The sequence below is a fragment of the Spodoptera frugiperda genome, chromosome 10, assembly GCF_023101765.2.
Source record: "Spodoptera frugiperda isolate SF20-4 chromosome 10, AGI-APGP_CSIRO_Sfru_2.0, whole genome shotgun sequence".
NCBI classification, from domain to species: Eukaryota; Metazoa; Arthropoda; class Insecta; order Lepidoptera; family Noctuidae; genus Spodoptera; species Spodoptera frugiperda.
The window spans coordinates 6,583,096-6,603,845 of NC_064221.1; the positions used below are offsets into that span (position 1 = coordinate 6,583,096).

Genomic DNA, 20,750 nt, shown 5'->3' on the forward strand with positions numbered 1-20,750 from the left:
AATAGTACAAAAGTGCACCAAAATCATTTAAAAACCCGTTATTCCGACATGCTCAGCAATCGGAACAGTAACGATTGAATTATTGTAATAAAATCCTATCAAAATGCAATCACGAAAAAATGTACCGACTCGATATAATCGGGGTCAAAGAAAGTTAGGGAAACCGACGCGGCGAGATGACCAATCGATGTAAACCGGTCGCGACGCTCAACCAATCAGAGAAATCGCGCCATCCTTTTCAAAATAGGTCGCTGATCCCAGTTCATGGTTCCAAAAAGGTTTTTAATGCATCGAAATAGCTGTAATTATTACTTAGTCATAAATAGGTAGGTTGTGTTTAGTTCGTGTAGAGTGGCGTTCGCTCAGTAAACACAGCGTACATTGTTGCACCTATCTCAGTGTTGAAGCGACACTCGGTGCGGTGGGTACGGCCATCGCACGACTTTCAAATTTCGAATCATTATTTTTTTTAATTCACATCTTGTGTTGTAAGTGAAATAATTTTATTTAATTGTCTATCATTTGTGAAAACTCTTTGAGTTTCCTTTGGGATAAACAAAACGCTTGGCTCCGATTGGAATTTCCTGTGCTTGCAGTTTTTAGGGTAAGTTTTTTTTAAATATTTTGCTATTTTTATACGTAGCTCATTGTCTGTCAATTTAATATTTATAAAAATGGTTTAAATATTAAATATAATATTCATTATTTCCTTTAACTGGAAGTTTATAATAAATTGTAGTTATTTGTTTAATTTAAACTTCTTCCGCATTGAGTCGCGTTAATTTACAACAGTTAAAAAATAGACTCATGAATTAAATATTAATAGGTATAAAGAAATAAAAAATAGGTTCTCGATTTCAAAATAGGTACCTAAGTAGGCATCCTGGCATCCTATTTATTGTGTAGGTATAGTATGGAATTGTATAGGTACGTAGGTATGTACCTAAATAAGTACAACTTGTAAGTTTTATGATGACATTTTTATTTATTTTAGTTTTACGGTAATTATATCTTCATATTTTTTTTAATGTCGTTAACTGCCATTTATACAACGGTTAGAAAATAAAAAAATCGAGACCACATTTGACATCGCACAATCATTTTTGTTCTAAATTTAAATACGTCAGGATGAATCTTGTTAAGCCCAAGGGTACGAAGTGGGAAACACGTGCATTAAAAAAAACGCATTAGTATTGAGAAATCAGCTAATGGTGGTGCTGTAATAAAATTTTCAATAAGTGCAGTTTGAAGGTCGGTCACTAGGCCCATTATCTATACTGTACATTGTACAGTGTAATAACATTTTATGATGTAATTGCGTAGACCTTCGAATTACCCACTTTTAATGTATGGCACCTACTGCTTTAATATTTTAATAGTCACCTGGTTGCAACTGAGCAAGAGAGATTGGCGGTTCGGGTGTGTTAAAGAATTTTTCGGTGTCCAAAACTTTTTAGTAAGTTTTCTGGAGCTCTGGCTGGAACAATGCCATTTTTTTGAAATGAAAATCGTCCAATGATTTCTCCCGCCTTGGGCGAAGTTAGAGGGAATGACAGACTCTGACTGACTAAAAACCATCCCGTTCCTACTCCTGCTTTTCGAGCCGGAACTCCAATAAACCCGGTAGTTTTCTAATCTACAATGCCATTGGATTTCTACTGTTCATAATCAACAGCAGAACTTGTTGATTAGAGCTTACATGAGTTACAGGAGTTGCAGTTGGTGTATGCAATGTTTGTGGAAAACTGTACACGATAAATCCATTCGGAGCTGCGGACTGCCGAGTGTGTTACCGGGGCTCCGGCTCGAAAAGCATAAGTACGAACGGGGTGGTTTTTAGTCAGTAAGAGTCTGACACTCCCTCTCGCCTCGCCCAAGGCGGGAGAAGTCAAAGGACGAATTTTCCCCCCCTTAAACAAAAAAAAAGCCAGTGACAATTAATTGGTGAACCTTCTTTACTTATGACGGAATTGTCGTAAAATCCACGATTGAGAAGCTGGTTGCGTACCAGCTATGCTACGAAGATGTAATAGCTATGATATTGATTTTGCACCCTCAAAATAAAAACACGATAAATCCATTGAAAAGTCAACTACCTATCAAGGTTTACTGGTACAAAACTCTCTTGGTACTTCAGGTTGACCTACGGTCCTTTAGACGCAAGTTTTAAAGTAGGTAAACTTCCTGATGGTACCGACTACCGACCTCAATTAAATACTGACCTTTTATAAGATGCCATTTAAGATAGGGTCTTGATGAAATGTGAAATTGCATACTTCATGGTTTATTTACGTCTCAGGTTTGCGCAGAAAGTTGGTAAAGGAGAGTTAAGTAAAAGAAATAACAACAGTTCCTACTAAAGCTGTGTACCAAATAATCATTATTTTAACTATTACTCAAAAATATAGAAAAAAAAGTTAAGTCAAATATACCAATATACAGATTTAAAAACACGTAATTCCTTTTCGGTAGTTAAGGTAAGGGGTGATTTAAAACGGAACGACTTTAGCCAAAACATAAGACTTTAGACAAAAAATGAATCACACTTTTAATTTGTTTTAATAAATAAATGGTAAATAATATTTATTTTTGCAAATAAGTTAGCTAACAATGTAACAGTTTTACACATGTGAAGAAATGCCGAAACAAATTCAGAAGTCATAGTCTCTTGTATAGTCCAGACAAATCAAATAAAGAATAATTTGAGAGAATGGATATGTAATAAAATAAGGAATTAAATCACTATGAATGTACCTGGATAGATGCTCATAAAATATTCAAGTATTTATTGTGTCAAACAACAATAATATTCGCGAATAATACACGATCCACATTTCATTGTTATAGCATGAAGGTTGAGAGTTTGAGAGTGCAACCTCCTTACTAGGTTACCGAGGTTACTTTCATTCGTGGGAGCTACTTTTGTATCATTTTCTTGTTGTTTTTTGCAAGCTATTTATGTTTGACTGAGTTAAAAATATGTATTTTGTAGAATGTTTGCGGGTTTAAGTCAGACAGACATTTTCAAATAAGTGCTAGTATGAGTGATGGCTGATTGAAAAGGGACCTATTTAAGCCTCCGTGTTATTGAAGTGTAGTGTACTGAGGCTAGGAGGTAACTTTGACCCAAATTCTATAACCAATATGAATCCAGAACAAAGCGTAAGTATATTAGTTTTTTCTTGGACTAGAAGTTTGGGCGAAAGTTATCCCTGAGGGTCAAAGCAACTACATAAATATCACCACTTTGTCCGTTAACTCAAAATAGGACTTACTACCGCACTAAGAGACATTTAATAGTCACTTAACCTAGTCATTAACAATTGTTTTCAATGCGAAACAGTTACTAACGAATAGTTTAAGTAATCATTAAATGTTTCTGAGAGAGCGGTGGTTAATGTCCCATAATCAAAACTTTTATCAAACCTAAAAATAATTTGATCAGCAATTACACCAACCAATTTCAACTGCCAAACAGCTCGTGCTCTGCAATTTGTCATTAAGCATTGCTTCATTCAATTCGTGCCTAAACTGTGAACCTCAAGGTTTTTAATGGAAAACTGGGCATTACCCAACATCAATAACATTATATTAGCGTAATACTGTTGAATAGAATGTGTCAACATCACTATACATTAACCAGAAATTCTTGAACGCGGGAATATGGAACTGGTAATATCATTAGAACTTCAAACAGGACATTTATCATCGGCATTGAGGGGTCAAGTTATGTTGGACTTCGAGGTGTGAATTTACGAAGGTTATTGGAATTAGTTTGAAGGATTATTTTACTACTACCTACAAAGGTTCTAACAATATCTAGTTTGTACTTATATTGTTTAATTTTATGTTAGTAACGTAGACAACTGGCTACCTGGGCACCTGTAGACATTTTATCTACCATCAATTAATATTGTGGTTTTATTAATTAAAGTATGGTATTTGAACTTAAATATTATAAATCTAGCTTTCGAAATTTCTATTAGAAAAAGACCGACTTTATTTACATTTCCATAAATAAATAAACACTAAGCATGTTTTGATCGTAATCAGATGTTTTTAGTAATAGTATGAGGAATGGATGGACTAGATTTGTAATTTGTTTTTTGGCAACAGGCTCACCCCCTATTACATGAGTCAGCTGGCAAAACGTACCAGCATTCTCAAAAAAATATCAAAAAAGAGTATTAAAAATACGTACCTAATGTTATTTTAATTAGACACTTTCTTACCAAAAATACAGCCTTTCTACGCAAAAACAAAACAAAAAAAAAAAACAAACGTACAGTCTGTTCCATTGTTTGAACGCAAATAACACAGTGTGCTTTTTTTTAAAGAAAAAAAGTTTAGAAAGTTTTGTCATTAGTGCCGTAGAGTAGAGGCATAGTAGTCTGTTGTCGTTTGAAAAAAGAACTTATCGAAGTAAGTCGGTTAGTGAGTGAGGAATTACATAAGACTTAGGTTGCACATCAAGTTATGTGTATCCAGTATAAGCTGACCTCTGAATGTATGTAACGATCATACAAAGCGAGACCAAGATAAACTGGTTTTTGTATAGCTCGATTCGCAGTCATCTTACGCCAGTTACTCCACAAGGGTGTTTCGCAAAACATTTCGTTCACTACCTGATAGGTTCTGGAACCTTCGGTTACATTACGTGACATAACAGTAAACATAAATATATTATTAAACTTAAAACACGCTGTAGTTAAGTTTGATGCAAGTTGCTGTTGCATGTTCTGTGATTATCGACTTTGATGCTTCGAAATAAGGTCATCTATGCTTTGGATTTGTGTTTATGTAGCTGAGATTGGGACAGTTCGACATACATTCGGTTGTTAAGTAAAGCACAAGAGTAATTAAGCTTATGACTATTCTAAATCGACCGTACGAATCGTTGAATAGGTAAGGTAGCTCTAACAACAGCGTTATAGTGAGCTAATTTTCTTTTAGGAATTTGGTTAGAGCGATGTTTACTCCACGAACTATTAAATCCTACCGTCAAAAATCAACTCTCATTAAATGTGGGAGAGCCAGCCCAAAAGGCCGGCAACGCATTTGTAACGCCTCTGGTATTTCGGGTGTCCATAGACGGCGGCGATTGCTTATCATCAGGTGATCCGTCTGCTCATTTACCAACTTATACCATAAAACAAAATTCGAACAGCTAAAACAATCTTCGTAATACATAGTACATTTCACATGCATTTCCTTAGTTAAGTTAAAGTAAATGTGTCAAGTCAGGTATCTACGTATGTACATATACCTACATAACTAGGCACTAACCGTGTGAACTTAGGTTTTGCAATTTATTGCCTTTAACCCATCATGTCGGCAACTATCTGCATTAGGCAGACAAGATAGTGCATTGATGTACGCAACTTTGTAGATAGCTGACGTAAATTACTGACTAACTAGAGACTGTGTTGATAAATCCTGGATTTAACTAACTTCCTAGTCTTTTCGTTGATAGTATGAAGGTAGGTAAGTGTGTTTATGTAGGTATTTGGTACAAAATGGTAGATGATAGGTGACCTAGTAAAGGGTACAGAGAGCTGTTGGTTATAAGTAGCTTTCTGGCAGATCTGGAAGTCATTAGGAGACATCGGCTAGACTATTCTGTCTGACTGGCGGACCGCGATCGGGCTCACTACGAATATTCCAAATTGACAATTACAGAATAGTGTCTTGTAGTCGCTATGACAATGGAAATGCAGAGTTACCTATGTACTTTTCACACATTTTTCATTGAATGAAAGTATGCTTGTGGGTTGTGGGTCAGTTAATTTAGGAGTAGGTACCTAATGTGAATTAAGTTAAATATTATTTTTTTGTTATAATTAATTACACTTTTGAAGTTTAAACAAAAATGCTGAGACAAAAGTTTAATAAAATTAATCTCATTTTTATTTCTCACACTGATTGTTTACAAAATTACAAAGTAAAACACATCGTCATTGTTATTATTATTTCTTTTATAGAACACGACACAATGAGATTTCGAAATTCAAAACTGTACCATAGAGTACAATTATGAGTATTTTTTTTATTTTGTTTTTTTTTCTTTAACACAATGCACTGGTTTTTGCGGATACAGGTTCTGCCATGCGTCCTCCATGCTCATACGTGTGCAGTTCAGTTAAAATGGCTGATTCACTTGTCCCCATTCTGGTCTACTGGCCAAGACTTTCACTACGCGCTTGTATAAGATGTTGCTTTGAGACGAATCTTTTATTGGCCTTTTTTATTGATTGTTGCAAAATAACTTTGGTACAATATTTATCTGTTAATGAAGGTGATTGTAGCTTTATTTATGTTGCGACATGAAAACCTTTCGTGTCGTACCATAAAAGTACTCATTTGGATTTTAAAATGCGTTCTCCAAACGTGGACGTGATGGCAAATTCTTTAATTTGTGTCAATAAAGCCTAAAGTCCAGCAGTCGACAGCCAATAAGACTGAAGAAATACCTACCATATACCTACCATATCTTCACTAAAACAGTCTAGACCTAATAGAAAACCAGAGAAAATCTAGTGCCTTTTATAATATATTAATAGTAACGTTTAATGTAGCGAAACGAAGAATTTTGAGCGTCTACATAAAAGCTTTTGTATACTCTTGTATTATTTTGTATGTACAATACAATGAATAGAATATGAAGTCGCTTTACATCGTTCAGTATCTAGAGCTCTAATGGATAAATGTACTGCATTGTGTCCCGTAGAAATATGAAGTAAATAACGAATTGTTTGCGGTACCTACATAGTGCAAATGTGTGCACAATGACTAGCTGCTTTCTGCTGTGTTGCGTTGACGTTGAAATCTTAAGGCTCTCCTTGCTATGTTATTTGTTGGTAAGGTATGTCACTGTTCCTATTGCTAGTGTTACCCAATTAACATGATGGCCATTTTTTTTTGGTTGGGGTAAATCCTCCTATGTCTTTTTTCGTCTTGGGCGAGGCGAGAGACAGTGTCAGACTCTTACTGATTAAAAACCACCCCGTTCTTACTCCTGCTTTTCGTGCCTGAACCCTTGTTGTCCGCCGGTCCGGAATCGTACGTTACCTACCTAGAATAGAGGAATTGATGAATTGGTACATCTCATCGTTTTGTTTAGGTATACCAACGTAGAGAGCGAAGGGAACTTGAAATACAAATGTTTAAGCATAACGTTTAAGAGTTTTCTTAGCATATAATTATGTAGGAACGCTGTCTCTATAAAATTATGTGGTACAGTTGCGAATTGTCAATACAGACTGTCTGCGATATTATAGAGAAATACAATTCGCAACTGTAACATCGCACGTGTCTATTCTGCAGTGCTAGCTGTCTAGGCTGGTATAAAACCGACCTAATAAAATATGGAAACCTTAAGACAGTACCTACTACTTATTTTATCATGTGCTTTGAAAACTGTACCTACTCTAAACAAAAACATATTTCGAAAACCAATGCCAAGTCACCAGGAAATGTGAACGAAATAATGGTAGACAAACAAATCATGTTTACGACTGTCGTACGATGGTAACTACATATTGTTTTTATTTAATTGCTCCTGTATATAGAGGATAATAGGTTTAGTAACTTTTGTATGGTATGACAAAAGAACAGCCATACTAGTCATACATACAGGTAAATTAATGTCGGTGTATTGAAGCCAATATGTTTTTATAATTGATGTCTTAATCACGTACGTACATAGGTAGTTTGTCAAGATGTACCTAAACGCAACTCTTATAATATAAAAATGAATTGATGTTCGTTAGTCTCGCGAAAACTCGAAAATGGCTGGATCTATTTAGCTCAGTGGTTCCCATAGTGGTCTGGACTACGATCTATCTAAATTAAGTTCCTAAACTCAGGAGCCACCTAACGGGGATTATCAATATGAAAAATAAAATACAGAACGGTTGGTTAGTATCTCTTTCTACAGACAAGGTCCACTAAAAATTCGCTTGCAACCCATCAATGGGTCGCGACCCATTGTTTGGGAAACTCTGATTTAGCTAATTTTGGTCATAAATTATTTGTAGAAGTCTATAGAAGGCTTAAAATGTGAGAAAAAGCATACTTCATGCCACCTCTAACATCAAGCTAGATTTTAATATTTTTAAATTTCTATTAAAATGTTGTATATAAGTACGTAAGCTTAATCTGGAGTTGAAGCTAGATCTTCAGATAGGTAGGTATTATTATAGGTACTGCCTTGTAGGAAGCTCACATCTTGTCTTTATAAAGGTTTTCCATACGGGTGATAATGCAAATGTACCGAAAACAGGTATTATGTCCCACGGGACGTCGCGATTCGGGACTAACGGGATCCCAGGAGCAATGACCCATCAGCTCCACTTTCCAATCGTAACTACCGACGTGTATTTTTCACAAAAAATGTTTTACTGGTAACGAGGTTTTTACTGGAGTAATACCGACTTATAATTAGAAATTATTATGAGTTCGTTTTTTAAAAGTGGTTAGAAAGATAATGAGGAAAATTCAATTAACTTTGCTAAGATAAAGTCGGTATTTGTCCAGACATAATTATTATTTCAAAATCATTAAAATCGAATTCATAAACGAAATTTTTAATTACTAAAGTTACTACCGAACCATAGCGTATAATATGAAAATCAATAACTTTACTTATTGATTTTTAATTGGTTGGTGTTGATCAAAATTTTTTACAGGAATAACATCTCAGAAGAATCTAACTTGAAACCCTTCACTGGGTTTCCAAGTCATATCTACGTAAGAGACTATTTGACCTATGTAGAAGGCAGGATTACAATTGCTTTCAGATGTCAATTTGCGATATCGGTACAATATCGATTGTCGATATCGATTAGGGAAAACTTAGTACTTGTTATAAGACTTCTCGAATACTCAAAGTATTGTTTGAATATCAAACGATTTATTCTACTAAGTAATTAGTTAATTTATTTCAGTTTTAATTTGTCAGACAATAAAACTATACATGATCGTTTATCTAAGATGTACGAGTTACCTACTTTTCTCTTGTACTTGTACATTCCAATAGAAAAGTCAATTGTTGTTTTTCTGGCGTAACCACAAAAACAACAAAAGCTTAATGCTTTAATGAAATCAAAAGCAAACTCTTGAGCATCTATCGGTCTGATCTAAGTAATGTTACGTTCAGCTTGTTTACCATAAGTGTTTATATGCAGGGGCAATACCCTACATATAAAAATACCATTATAAAGGTACTTATTCCGTGAATCACAGAGGGCTTGCCGTATGTCGCAATATTTTGGGAGCTAACGGTGAGAAGTGGGTGCATCGACCGAGCAGAGCCAGTACGACTTGGTTTACGTTTATCGAGTGACGTGCCGACAACAGTGGTGTTCACCCTAGAATTATTGAAAATGTGACCGGTTGGACCGTAATTGGTGCGTTTACCCTACACATAGTTTACATTACCAATAGAGGACGATGTTTACGCGCGTTGTTTATGATTTCTAAAACTTTTTTTTTTTAATCCTGCATGTCAATCTGGAGTAGTTCTTACCGTGTTACCAAATTAAAAACAGGAAAATAAACGGCTGGAATTTACGTTTACGAAAAAGCACGCGTCAGTATTTACATCCTATTAGTGAATAAAGCATTTTATCAAGCACAAACTGGCATTAAATGATAATTTAGTTGAGAAATGACCCATTGAGTGTGCTTTTCAATGGTAAATTAAAAATGCCCGCCGGTAGTTAGCCGGCTAGTCAGTAGTTTGTTGCTTGGTTGCTACCTTCTGAGTTAGTTGAGTTGGTTGAGTAATGAGTTTTACTGAATATGACATTACTTAATTCTTCTGCCATGTCTGGGCTGAATCGGGCAGTAATATATTTTTAGATATCTGATTGATTATTTACTTTATTTCGAATTACTAAATGGTTTTCGCTTATTGAATAAACTTTTTAATTACCTAGAAATTTTTGGATATTTTGGTAAAGAATTGAAAGTTATATATTCTCTTCATAGATAAGGAGCTTAAGCTAAAGCAGTTTGCTTGCGAAAAATATGCTTGCTTTTCCTATAATTTAAACTTTCTATGGCAGTGATGTTTAAATGTCCTTTATCACACATTTTCTAAGGAATAGTATCTACCTCACATTAAGTAGGTAACACATAGTACCCACTTACACAGGTAGGTACATACACTTATACGTACTTATATAGGTACCAACTTAAGTAATATTGCGTGTAAGCCTCTTCGCATGATCTCGACTTATTAAAAACTTGCCTAATTAATAATTCACATTGCGTTGACCTAAAATAACGAGAATTTAAAACGATTATCGTACATGTAATACTCGTATCAAGTTAACAGACATGTGGAAAATTAATATTGGTGTTGTAATAAATAATTGTTTGGTTAGACAAGAATGTGGTTTTAGGTATTTGGTTTTGTCGATGATATAAGTTAAGTAAACGAGATTGATTTTACTTGGCTTTTGTGTAAATACTATTATGTATGCGTAAAAAGCACAATATTAAACAATGAATGGTCCATCAATTTTAAATATTAGGTATTATGCAGATAGATACATATATTTTTTTATTGAGGGGGGAAAATCATCCAATGACTTTTCCCGCCTTGAGTGTCAGGCTCTTACTGACTAAAACCATCCCATTCCTTCCCCTGCTTTTCGAGCCGAAGTCGCGGTACATCCGCTAGGTAGTCCTCAGTTTTGGGCGTAGATACTTAGGAATATTTTCACATCAATTTTCAATAAGTAGATACAAACATAAATTGATGTATGATAAATGATAAATGATAAATGATAAATGATATTTATTTCTGTAAATAGATTATAAAATAACACTTTTACACGTCAATATTTCAAATAGCTAGATGAGGCCGGCATTTCCTATCCGACTACTCTGAGAAGAAATGCCGAAACAAACTCAGAGGTCATAGTCTCTTTTAAAGTCCAGACAATATCAATTAGAGATGTCGAAGAAGAATAATATGAGAGTAATAATATGCCGATGCAAGGTAAACTTCACTTTATCTCCAGTTTCATGAAGCCTTATGTGCATTGAAGCAGTCAATCCTATTTCCAAAGCTGCCGAGGTACTCGTACGCAGGGCTTTTTCATTGTAAACAGAAATTCTTTGATCGTATCAGCGTGGTATCTGTTGCGTATCGTCAAATTATTCTAATGGATGAGGAAGATTAAGTAACTTGCCACTCTGGTATGCGATACAATCTTAAAACACCATAATTTGGTTAAAATATTCGGTAGTAACTACGCATGCATCGTTCTAAGTAAAGTTGAACAAAGATATTATTAAAATTAAGCATTATTAAGTGAGACTTTTACTTAAAACGTAAAATATACAAAATAAAGCACAATAAACTTAAAACAGACGGCAGGAAACTCTTATCCCATGATCACGGCTAAGTACATTGCCATGTCTTTTATAAGTCTACCTCGGACAGTCTATAAAACGAGAACAAAGAAAAATAAACCGTAAACAAAAGAGTATACAGTCTAAACTAGCCTTAGAATTTTAAAACAATAACGTTAGACATGAATAGGTAGGTACTCGATACGTTTGTCGACTCCAAATGGGTTTATTGATAATAACGATACAAAAGTCACTAGCATATCAAACAGCGCTTTGTATCTCTGGCCACAGACATGGAAATGTACTCTAACTTATAGGACGATAATAGTGCCTCTTACCCTATTGATTTGCAATTTGACAGCTCGTTACGGTGTTGTCCGCGCAAAAAAATAATTACGTGCGAACTTTTCGCGCCTTTAGCCATAACAAAAAAGGTTCTACGTTTAAAAAAAATGTAGTTACTTGTTTAAAGGCATGTTGCAACTGAACAACTGTCTTGGTTTCTGATGAAATCAGTGTATTGCAACAAAACTGATGCGACATCGCTTTAAAGATACGTGAAGCAATCTGCAGCTGGTTTGCGTGGTCCACAGACCCTTATGAAGTCCATTGCTGTGTTTAATTGACTTTGACGTCGGATTGCGCGTACTAACGGAGCAATGGCATCGTTTGTAGGCCGGGGTCGTGCCGCCAAATGTAGAGGCAATGTCAAGCACCTTAACTGACCAAATTCAGGTCTCTGATGTAATGATGTGACCAGTGTGGACTCTGTTACGTCATTTCATTTTTCAAACATGCATGACTGGCCAAGAATTTATACTCTACGACCATTACGGGCGGTAATGAAAAAGGTTTTCGTCTAATCTTTTTTATTTTGTATGGAGTAACAGTTTAATGGTTATGCTGTATCAAAGTTTAATGATGGTAGCTACAATCTTTTATTTTCTGCTAAACGTACGCATATCTTCTCGAGGTTCAAATCGAACCAAAAATTCGTAGGGAGTGTCAAAAATAATAATTGTCGCTCCTAGTTACGTACCTCAATTATTATGTTATCAGCTTACTCAGGTAACTTTTTGACGAGGATCTCGACTAGTTTCAAGCCATGCTGGAGGCTCATATTTATTAGCAGCATTCCACGACACACGACGTGGCGAGTATAGTATGTCTCACAAAAGTAATAATAAAATTATAGTTAGGTACATACCTATCTACTTATGCATAAAAATGACTATAATTTTAATAGAGAGCAACGATTTCAACCAAATCGTGTTCCCATTTTTGTCACAAAACACTATAATATCACGTCGTAATAGACTTAAAGGGGAAAGTGGTGAACTGGTGAGTGAAAGTTTTAGTTTTGGCGAACCAGTTTGAAGGTCAACGATGACGGCCGCCGAATTAGAAATTAGAATAGAATAGAATAGATAGTCGATGCTTTTGGTTGTACGTAAATCTATCTATAGAATGCCGATTCTCATAGTTATATGTGCACCAGGTGTGGTACGTTCGATCTGTTACGTTTTTACAACTAAAATGATGAACATATTTTGATGGTGGTAGAGGTGGTTGGAGATTTTTGAGTTCAGTTATGTATGCAATAAAAAGTCGGTGATTAGTGTTATCTAGTGTTATAGTATGTTTGATTAATTAAAAGTGCTTAATGTCTCGTATGTAGAATGAAGTAAAATCAACAAATCATTGTTAATGGATATTTGCGAAATTCGTGGTCATTTATTCAATTCTAAAATAAGAGTTCTGTTCTGAACTGATTATTTTATTGTTGTTAGTTTTTTTCATGGTCTACAGATTACAAGCATGTTATTTTCTTATTTAGGTATCCTACCTAGTTCACAACAATATCACACGGTTGATTATGACGAATTTTCCATTTTAAGTATTTTATTAAAACAAACTTTCACTTTCTCTTGTGGAACAGATTTTTTTTGCGAAACACATAATTGTTTGACCAATTTATCGTGAGAAAACTCCTTAATTTAGATCTTTTGGAAAATACTTTTCATAATATTTTGACAACTTTTAAAGGCCGAACATTTTAACCATCTTTAATTCCAAATCGTCGGATTAAAGTAGACACGGAATAGAGAAACTAGTTTTTTCTATTCTATGAAGGAAGATGTTTGACATTACGTTTCGGTCAAAACCATCATGAGCGATACAAAGATCTTAGGTTCGTTGTTAATTTCGGCCGGTAGTCCGCAGCTCAAATCTACTAGAGTAAGCATCATGAACTACTGCTTCTATACATAGGTACATACACCTACCTACAGACAAAACTCTCGTTTGCAAGTTTAGTAAGCTTCTCACGTTTGTTCCAACTGAATACTTAATCCTGAGCTATTCAGTCGATTCACATTCGTATTGAAAACTAGGATTGTAGAACAAACAACCGAATAGAATTGAAGTCAAGTGCACTAGTTTAGTAGTTATTATTTATATTATGTAATGTAAATAAAAATAAAAAGTTAGTTGATTGAATTGAATCCAGTTTTAGTAATGTCAATGTTAGATTTTTAATTACCTACCTACCTATGTCATTATATGACTTGCTTTCAAGATTTTTGCTCGGTAAACCAATTTAACTAAGTATACAGGATTTTTTTTAAGTAGTGACTACCAAAGGTAGTTGGTCAGTTATTTGTATTCACAAATCCCACAGTAATACAAAGGTAAGCCACTTCGATTGGCTCGTCTTGGCTGTATGCGCTACCGTGCTCCCAGATGCAACTATGCAGTGTAACTTGGGTAAAATTACCTAGAAATGTAATTTAGCTCCTGATAATCTTTATTTTAGAATCTGTATCGAAACGGCCAATATTTAAACTGTTGTCGGCTCATGGTCGGTAACTCGGTACATTCAAACTTACAAAAGCTAAAATAAGCTACTGTTTCAATATCCTTCATTAAAAAAATATATAAGTATTATTGGAGTTTTCTGTCCCAGTTTAATTATATTCTCAATAATATTTATTTTTGACAAATGTACAACAGGTCTGCAACGATATAAAATTACAAAGCCTTGGCCGATAAATGTAAATTATTATTGTAGGTATTGACAATCACTTACTTAATAATAATAAAGTACAAAATAATTACGCACTACACACATAATCTGTATCCTTAGTAACTACCTACAAGTTTGTTTTACGTTGAACGATAACAAAACGAGAGCGCGTTGGGCGATTTGATTGGTTGGCACGAATGAACCTACCAATCAAAGCTCCCAACGCGCTCTCGTTTCGATCTCGTTATTCGGAAAATTAAACTCGTACTAAGCCCTCTGATATGATGATTCATGCGCGCCCGCCAAACAGAGCGTCGAAATCACTCTCTTTTCGTTTTCGTAAAACGTAAAGCAAACTCGTACTAAGGAATAGGTTACTGAATAAATACTCTTGGATCCAATTTCGTAAAGTTTCAACTATTGATGTGTTTAATACCTAACAACTAAAACTAGAGGATACAGTAATAACATGTACAATGTACCTAAGTAGGTACGTATTATGTAGGCAATCAATATCAAACCGATTATCTAGAATTACCTAATAACGTTCAAGTTATGACTGTATTTACGTGATACCTAAGCTATAAAAACTACAGTTATTATAATTAACTGTGTATGTATAAGTACATAATTACTTGACTGCCTCGCTGGTCCCACTGCAGTGGTCGCAAGGCCAAGGGGTCTCGGGTTCGATTCCCGGGTAAAGCAAAAGTATTAGGAGCCTAGAATTGTGCCCAGTATAATTATGGCAATAGGCTCATCCCCTATTACATGGGACTTTAACACAAATGGTGAAAACTGAAAAGTGGGTGTTACATTGTATAGCGGCATTACTTGCCGTAATGTGCATCTCTGTCTACCCCTTCGGGGATAAAAGGCGTGATATTGTTGTTACTTATAATTAACTGTAATAACGATAATTTAAACGTCTTACATAAGTAGTAGATACATTAGACATAACGCATGTAGATACTAAAGTACATAAGTAAGTTAATTAGCTAATCTTTACATTTGCGTGTCTGTACAAACATTCCTACACAAACGAAATATCTCATGCTCAGAGGAAACTTGGAGGTCGACCAATATTTGGTTTGCAATATTCGGATTTCTATATGTTAGATATTATTACGGATGTTACGTTTTTTTATCAAAATTAATACAATAAGGAAGAAAATTCAATAAAGATTTCGATAAAGAAGAAATTCTTAAGTACTCAATAACTTAATTACCTACAACTTGAAGGTAAATGGGAACAGAGCGACTCTGTGCAATAAAGATGTAGTTACAATGTTCGCAAAAATCATTAGATTTAGATTTTAGCCATGATCGTCCCACCACGTCCCACTACAGGGCAAAGGCCTCCCTACCTTCCTTCCACTCCTCTCTGTTTAAAGCTTTTTGAAAAAAAATCAATTTGTAAATCATTATAAAAAAATATGAGAATCGGGTCAATGACCCCACATAAAACCCTTTACACTTCTGTCAAAAAGGACTTAAAAATCTCTTCGACGCATCATTAAATAAACCAATCAAAATTGATTATTGAGTACCGTAAGTAAATTATTTTATTTCTTGTTACAGATAATAAAACAAAATGGCGACCTCAGTCCTCCAGCCCGAAGATTGCCGAAGGGAGCACGAGCCAAAGCACGAAGTTATCGATGCCCCGAGGTTAACCGATGATGACCGAACGTATTTGCTCGAGGCTAAAGAGCGGGAGACCGGTGAACTGCCCCCAGAACTGAGGGAAAAAGCCAGGACTGAACTGAGAGAGGAACCAGCACTTAGGGAACAGGCTTTAGAACAAATGAGACATTTCATAGAGAAACATCCTGCCATCAAGAAGTGTAGAACTGGTAAGAAGATACTGTAACCTAATTTAGTATATAACTAGGCAAGAATTTACCGGAGCTGCGGACTACCTAGCGGGTTTACCGGGGTTCCGGCTCGACAGGCATGAGTAGGAACGAACAGGGTGGTTTTTAGTCAGTAAGAATCTGACACTCCCTCTCGCCTCGCCCTGGCGAGAGAAGTCATTGGATGATCTTCCACTCTCAAAAAAAAGGCAAGAATGTAATCAGATCAAGGGTAGCTACTTCGAATTTAGTATTGGCATCGCTAATGCCAAATGCGGCTCTGTAGATAATTGAAAATTGCTTTCTCTTTTCGGATTTGTTTCGTATTTGTTTCGCTTCCAATCTAAATTATTCATCCAATCTAGATAGATAGAACTCTGATTCTTATTAAAACTAGATTTATGTCTAGTGCAGTATCGGAAACAAAAAAGCTTCTTATAAAATTCATTTTAAAACGCAAAAATACAGAGTTTCGTGGAAACGATATCAGTGCAGATTAAGGAACATAAACTTCTAACAATTTACACCCCTATTATGTTGGCAAACAGCTGGATTTCCTCTGAATTTAAAATAATCCTCTTCATTAAATTGCGCTTCAAAACCTTTTATTCGTCATCTTCATGGAATTTTAAGCCAAAACTTAAAGAGGTTAAGGTAAAGATTGCCTTGTTCGTTAGCGATTCAGGTCACATGGTATGCTAATGATGTGTCCGTTACTTCATCGCGCAGCCCTTTAAGTGCAGCTCTCGAATGCACAATGATTGCAGTGACAATCATGTTTAAAGTAGAATGTAAGACAGGTTTAAAATCATGTTGGCTGGTGCACTGGTTTGGACATTTAGGCGTTTGCCATTGCCTTTTTTGAACAGTTGATTTGATATCATGAATGACGCATTCATATTCTTTTTACTTCGATTTAGTTCTAAGTAGTCAATTAAAATATAACAGTACACTCTTCTGTTGCTCTCGATTTCATAGTCTTCCATAATCCGATAGGACGGTTTAAGTCAAAGAGTCATAAATCCGGAGCTGCGAACTACCTAGCGATTTTACCGGGGCTCCTCCTCGAAAAGCAGAAGTAGGAACGGGGTGGTTTTTAGTCAGTAAGAGTCTGACGCTCCTGTCGCCTCGCCCAAGCCGGGAGAAGTCAGTCACTGTATGATCTCCTCCCCCACTAAAATAGTGGCTAATAACCCATCACACTTTACTTGATCAGCGCACCCTTAACTCACAATAACATTTCGACAGAAGAACGTTAATCACCACTTTCCCTTTTTTTCCAGACACACCATTCCTCCTCCGTTTTCTCCGAACAAAGAAGTACTCCATCCCGCAAGCATGTTCCATGCTGGAGCGATACCTGACCATCCGGGAGATGCACCCTCAATGGTTCAAGAAGTTGGACCCTCTGGACCCTAAGATCGCTGCGGTTATCGACGCTGGGTATTTGGTACCCTTGCCTAAGAGGGATGCTGAAGGCAGACGAGTTGTTCTTTCTTGTATGGGTAAGTGTAATGCCTTTACTTCTTTCTTAGAAGTTTAAAGCGGTCTTCTTGAATTCTGATAATGAAATGCTTTTAATTACAATATTACGCACACCAAAACTGTGGAATGAGGTATCGTCGGCGGTATTTCTGAACCGATACGATCTTCAAACTTTCAACAAAAGAGCGTACCTACTCCTGTTTAAAAGGCTGGCCGCACCTGTGACTCCTGTGGTGTTGCAGGTGTCCATAGGCGGCGCCGATCGTTTACCATCAGGTGACCCGTCTAAAAAAACGATTTACAAGGAAACATTATTTTTAAACAAACGTAAATCAAATGATTAATGGGATACATGGGCAAATGATTAAGCGAATAACTAAAGCGTTATGGTAAAAATCAGCGTCGTCAATGGACATGCGCAACACTATTGGAAATTGGGAGTTGTAAATGCGTTACCAGCCGTTAGGTATACCAAATATCATAACCGTAATTTATCTCTATTTTTTTAAATATTTGACTAATCATCTCTTCTCTCCACCAGGTCGCTTCGACCCCCATCAGTTCGACAACTGTGTAATGGCGCGCGTCCACTCTATGATCGTGGAGCTCTTGTTGGACGAGCCACGGTCCCAACTCCTCGGCTACACCCACGTCAACGACGAGGCTGGTATGCAGATGCCCCACGTCAGTCTGTGGTCCCTCACTGATGTCAGGGTCATGCTGAACTGTATTCAGGTTAGTTAACCTTTTTTAGAACTTTACTTAAATCTTAAAAAATAGGAAATCTCTTAAACATCGTGTCAACTGCTGGCGCGAGATAATAATATGTAATGCATCTATTTGCTGCGTAATGTGTTGCGAGTTCGATTCCCGCATGGAACAATTCTAGTGATTCAAAAATGTTATTCTGAGTTTGTTTGGTGTAGGAAAATGAATTTGGTTTCAAAACGCAAGACGATAAAAAAAATGGTTTATCGAACATAAGATCTGATATTTTAATTTTTTAACATTCTTTACAAAACTGTCATAGTATTCATAAAACATTGTATTTTTATTTCTCTTCCAGAATTCGACTCCAATGAGGCATAAGCGTACCCACTTCGTAAACATTCCACACTACGGAGTTAAGTTCTTCGAGTTCGCAGTCTCTCTACTCAGCGATAAACTGAAGGACCGTGTGATGGTAATTTGTATTTTTTATCGGAATAAATATCAAAATTATACAACTTGCTTCTATAAAAAAACGTGAAATTATCATAACCCATCTTAGAACAAGAAGGTTTGAAATAATGCAATGCAACACTGGCGAACTTCAGTTCGGTGCTAGTATAATAAAAAGAACAAATTAAATTTATTTGAACTTGCAACACTAAGTTTACCATAGTGCAAACAATTACTTTTTTCAATATTTGAGTACAGTCAAGAGCTTTTCAAAGCTTAAAGGCAAAAATTACAAATTGCTTTGTTGATTTTAATTTATAGTTTCTAATTATTTTGTACATAAATTAATATAGTACTTCTGCTATATGACTTTCATATTTTTAAACAAAGTATCTCGTCATTTGAATATCACAAATTACAATTTAATGCAAATGTGGTAGTAAGCTGACGTGATAAATGTTGATTTTTTTTAGATGTTTGGAAAATTACGCAATATTTTTGCAGTTACACAATTTATTTTATAAACATATTTTTGTAAACCTAGTTGTTCTTAACTAACTTAACTATAACTTCGTAGTTTTCATTAGGTACAGTTTCACACACAGCAGTTTCATATATAAATTGTAATAAAAAATAACCTTTTATTCTGTTCACAGTTCCACCGAACCAGCGAAGATTTGATGAAACACGTCGACCCATCGATTTTGCCCAAAGAATACGGTGGTACTGTGCCTCTCAAGGACATGATTGAAGAACTGAAACGCAACCTCCTGAAACACAGAGAAGCTTTGCTAGCTTTAGATGACATGTCAGTAGATTTACACGCTTTGGAGAAGAATGATCTAACTCAAGACATACATTCAACGGCAGGATCTTTCAGGAAACTTGAATTAGATTAGATTAAGAACATTATTGTAAAATAACTCAAATTACGAGTGTAAGAATCATTTATTGTTATATTAAAGTGAAACTCTTTCATTGAAAGTTTTTTGGGCTGGACGAATAGCGTAGACATATTTTCATTACTTATAATTAATATTTACTTCTTCAAATCTTGCTTTGCTTTCAGAATAAATTAGGTATTATAATTAATTTTAGTTCAATAATCATTTTGTGATGGCTATTGTTAGTAACACATTATTCAATGTAAGTCGCAATAAAATAATCATATATGCAAATAGATCTCATTCACTGTTATTAGATAATTTTATATAAAAGAATTGTAACATTGTTAAAATAATTGCTTTGTATATTTTTGAGACTACATTTTACGGCAGTTTGCACTATAATTAATTCTCTAAGCCTACATTTATTTTATTTTAGTAACTATTATAGAGAGCTTGTGGCAGCCGTCGGTGGTGTCACGTTACCATTCTTTACGGAAGGTTCTGAAAAATGTTGTCATTGTATTCAGTTGCAATGGGTGTAACCTAATAACAATTAGATTTCTCGTATATTTAAGATAACTGCCAACATGACAAACTGACTGCTGCATTAAATTAATTACCTTTTGTAATGTGAAAAGGCTACTTTGTAACAGCGCTTTTTTGTAGTAAATATTATTGTTATTGATATCATCACCGGTTTTGTGAGTCATCCGAAGTATTTTGGGTACATAATAATATTATTTTAAGATTTAAATAATAAAGTAATTGAAAACCATATGTATCATTTTTTTTTCTTCAAATATTAAACACAATTTTTCCCCCTGTTCCTTTATACTTGAAATTTTATTTAGTTAGATGAGTTGACTAACCAAAATACTTATTTTGTTTCTCTGCGCATGAATTATATTTTATGATCATCAAAATCAGAAAAAATATAAATGATGCCAAAAACTAGTGCTCGACTGTACACAG

The 20,750-nt window shown here is 35.2% G+C and overlaps 1 protein-coding gene across 2 annotated transcripts; it reads left to right on the top strand.

Moving 5' to 3' along the window:
* The first annotated feature begins 344 nt into the window (after positions 1–344).
* On the top strand, positions 345–20,551 carry LOC118277209 (retinaldehyde-binding protein 1). 2 transcript variants are annotated; one of them, XM_035595927.2, is made up of 6 exons: positions 345–604; positions 15,971–16,245; positions 17,529–17,750; positions 18,272–18,465; positions 18,797–18,913; positions 19,548–20,551. In XM_035595927.2, the coding sequence occupies exons 2-6, from the start codon at positions 15,984–15,986 to the stop codon at positions 19,788–19,790; spliced, it is 1,038 nt and encodes a 345-aa protein (XP_035451820.1). In that variant the 5' UTR covers positions 345–604; positions 15,971–15,983; the 3' UTR covers positions 19,791–20,551. The 2 variants fall into 2 exon arrangements, with proteins under 2 accessions (XP_035451820.1, XP_035451821.1); XM_035595928.2 differs by lacking the exon at positions 345–604 and adding an exon at positions 9,344–9,407.
* The last annotated feature ends 199 nt before the right edge of the window (positions 20,552–20,750 follow it).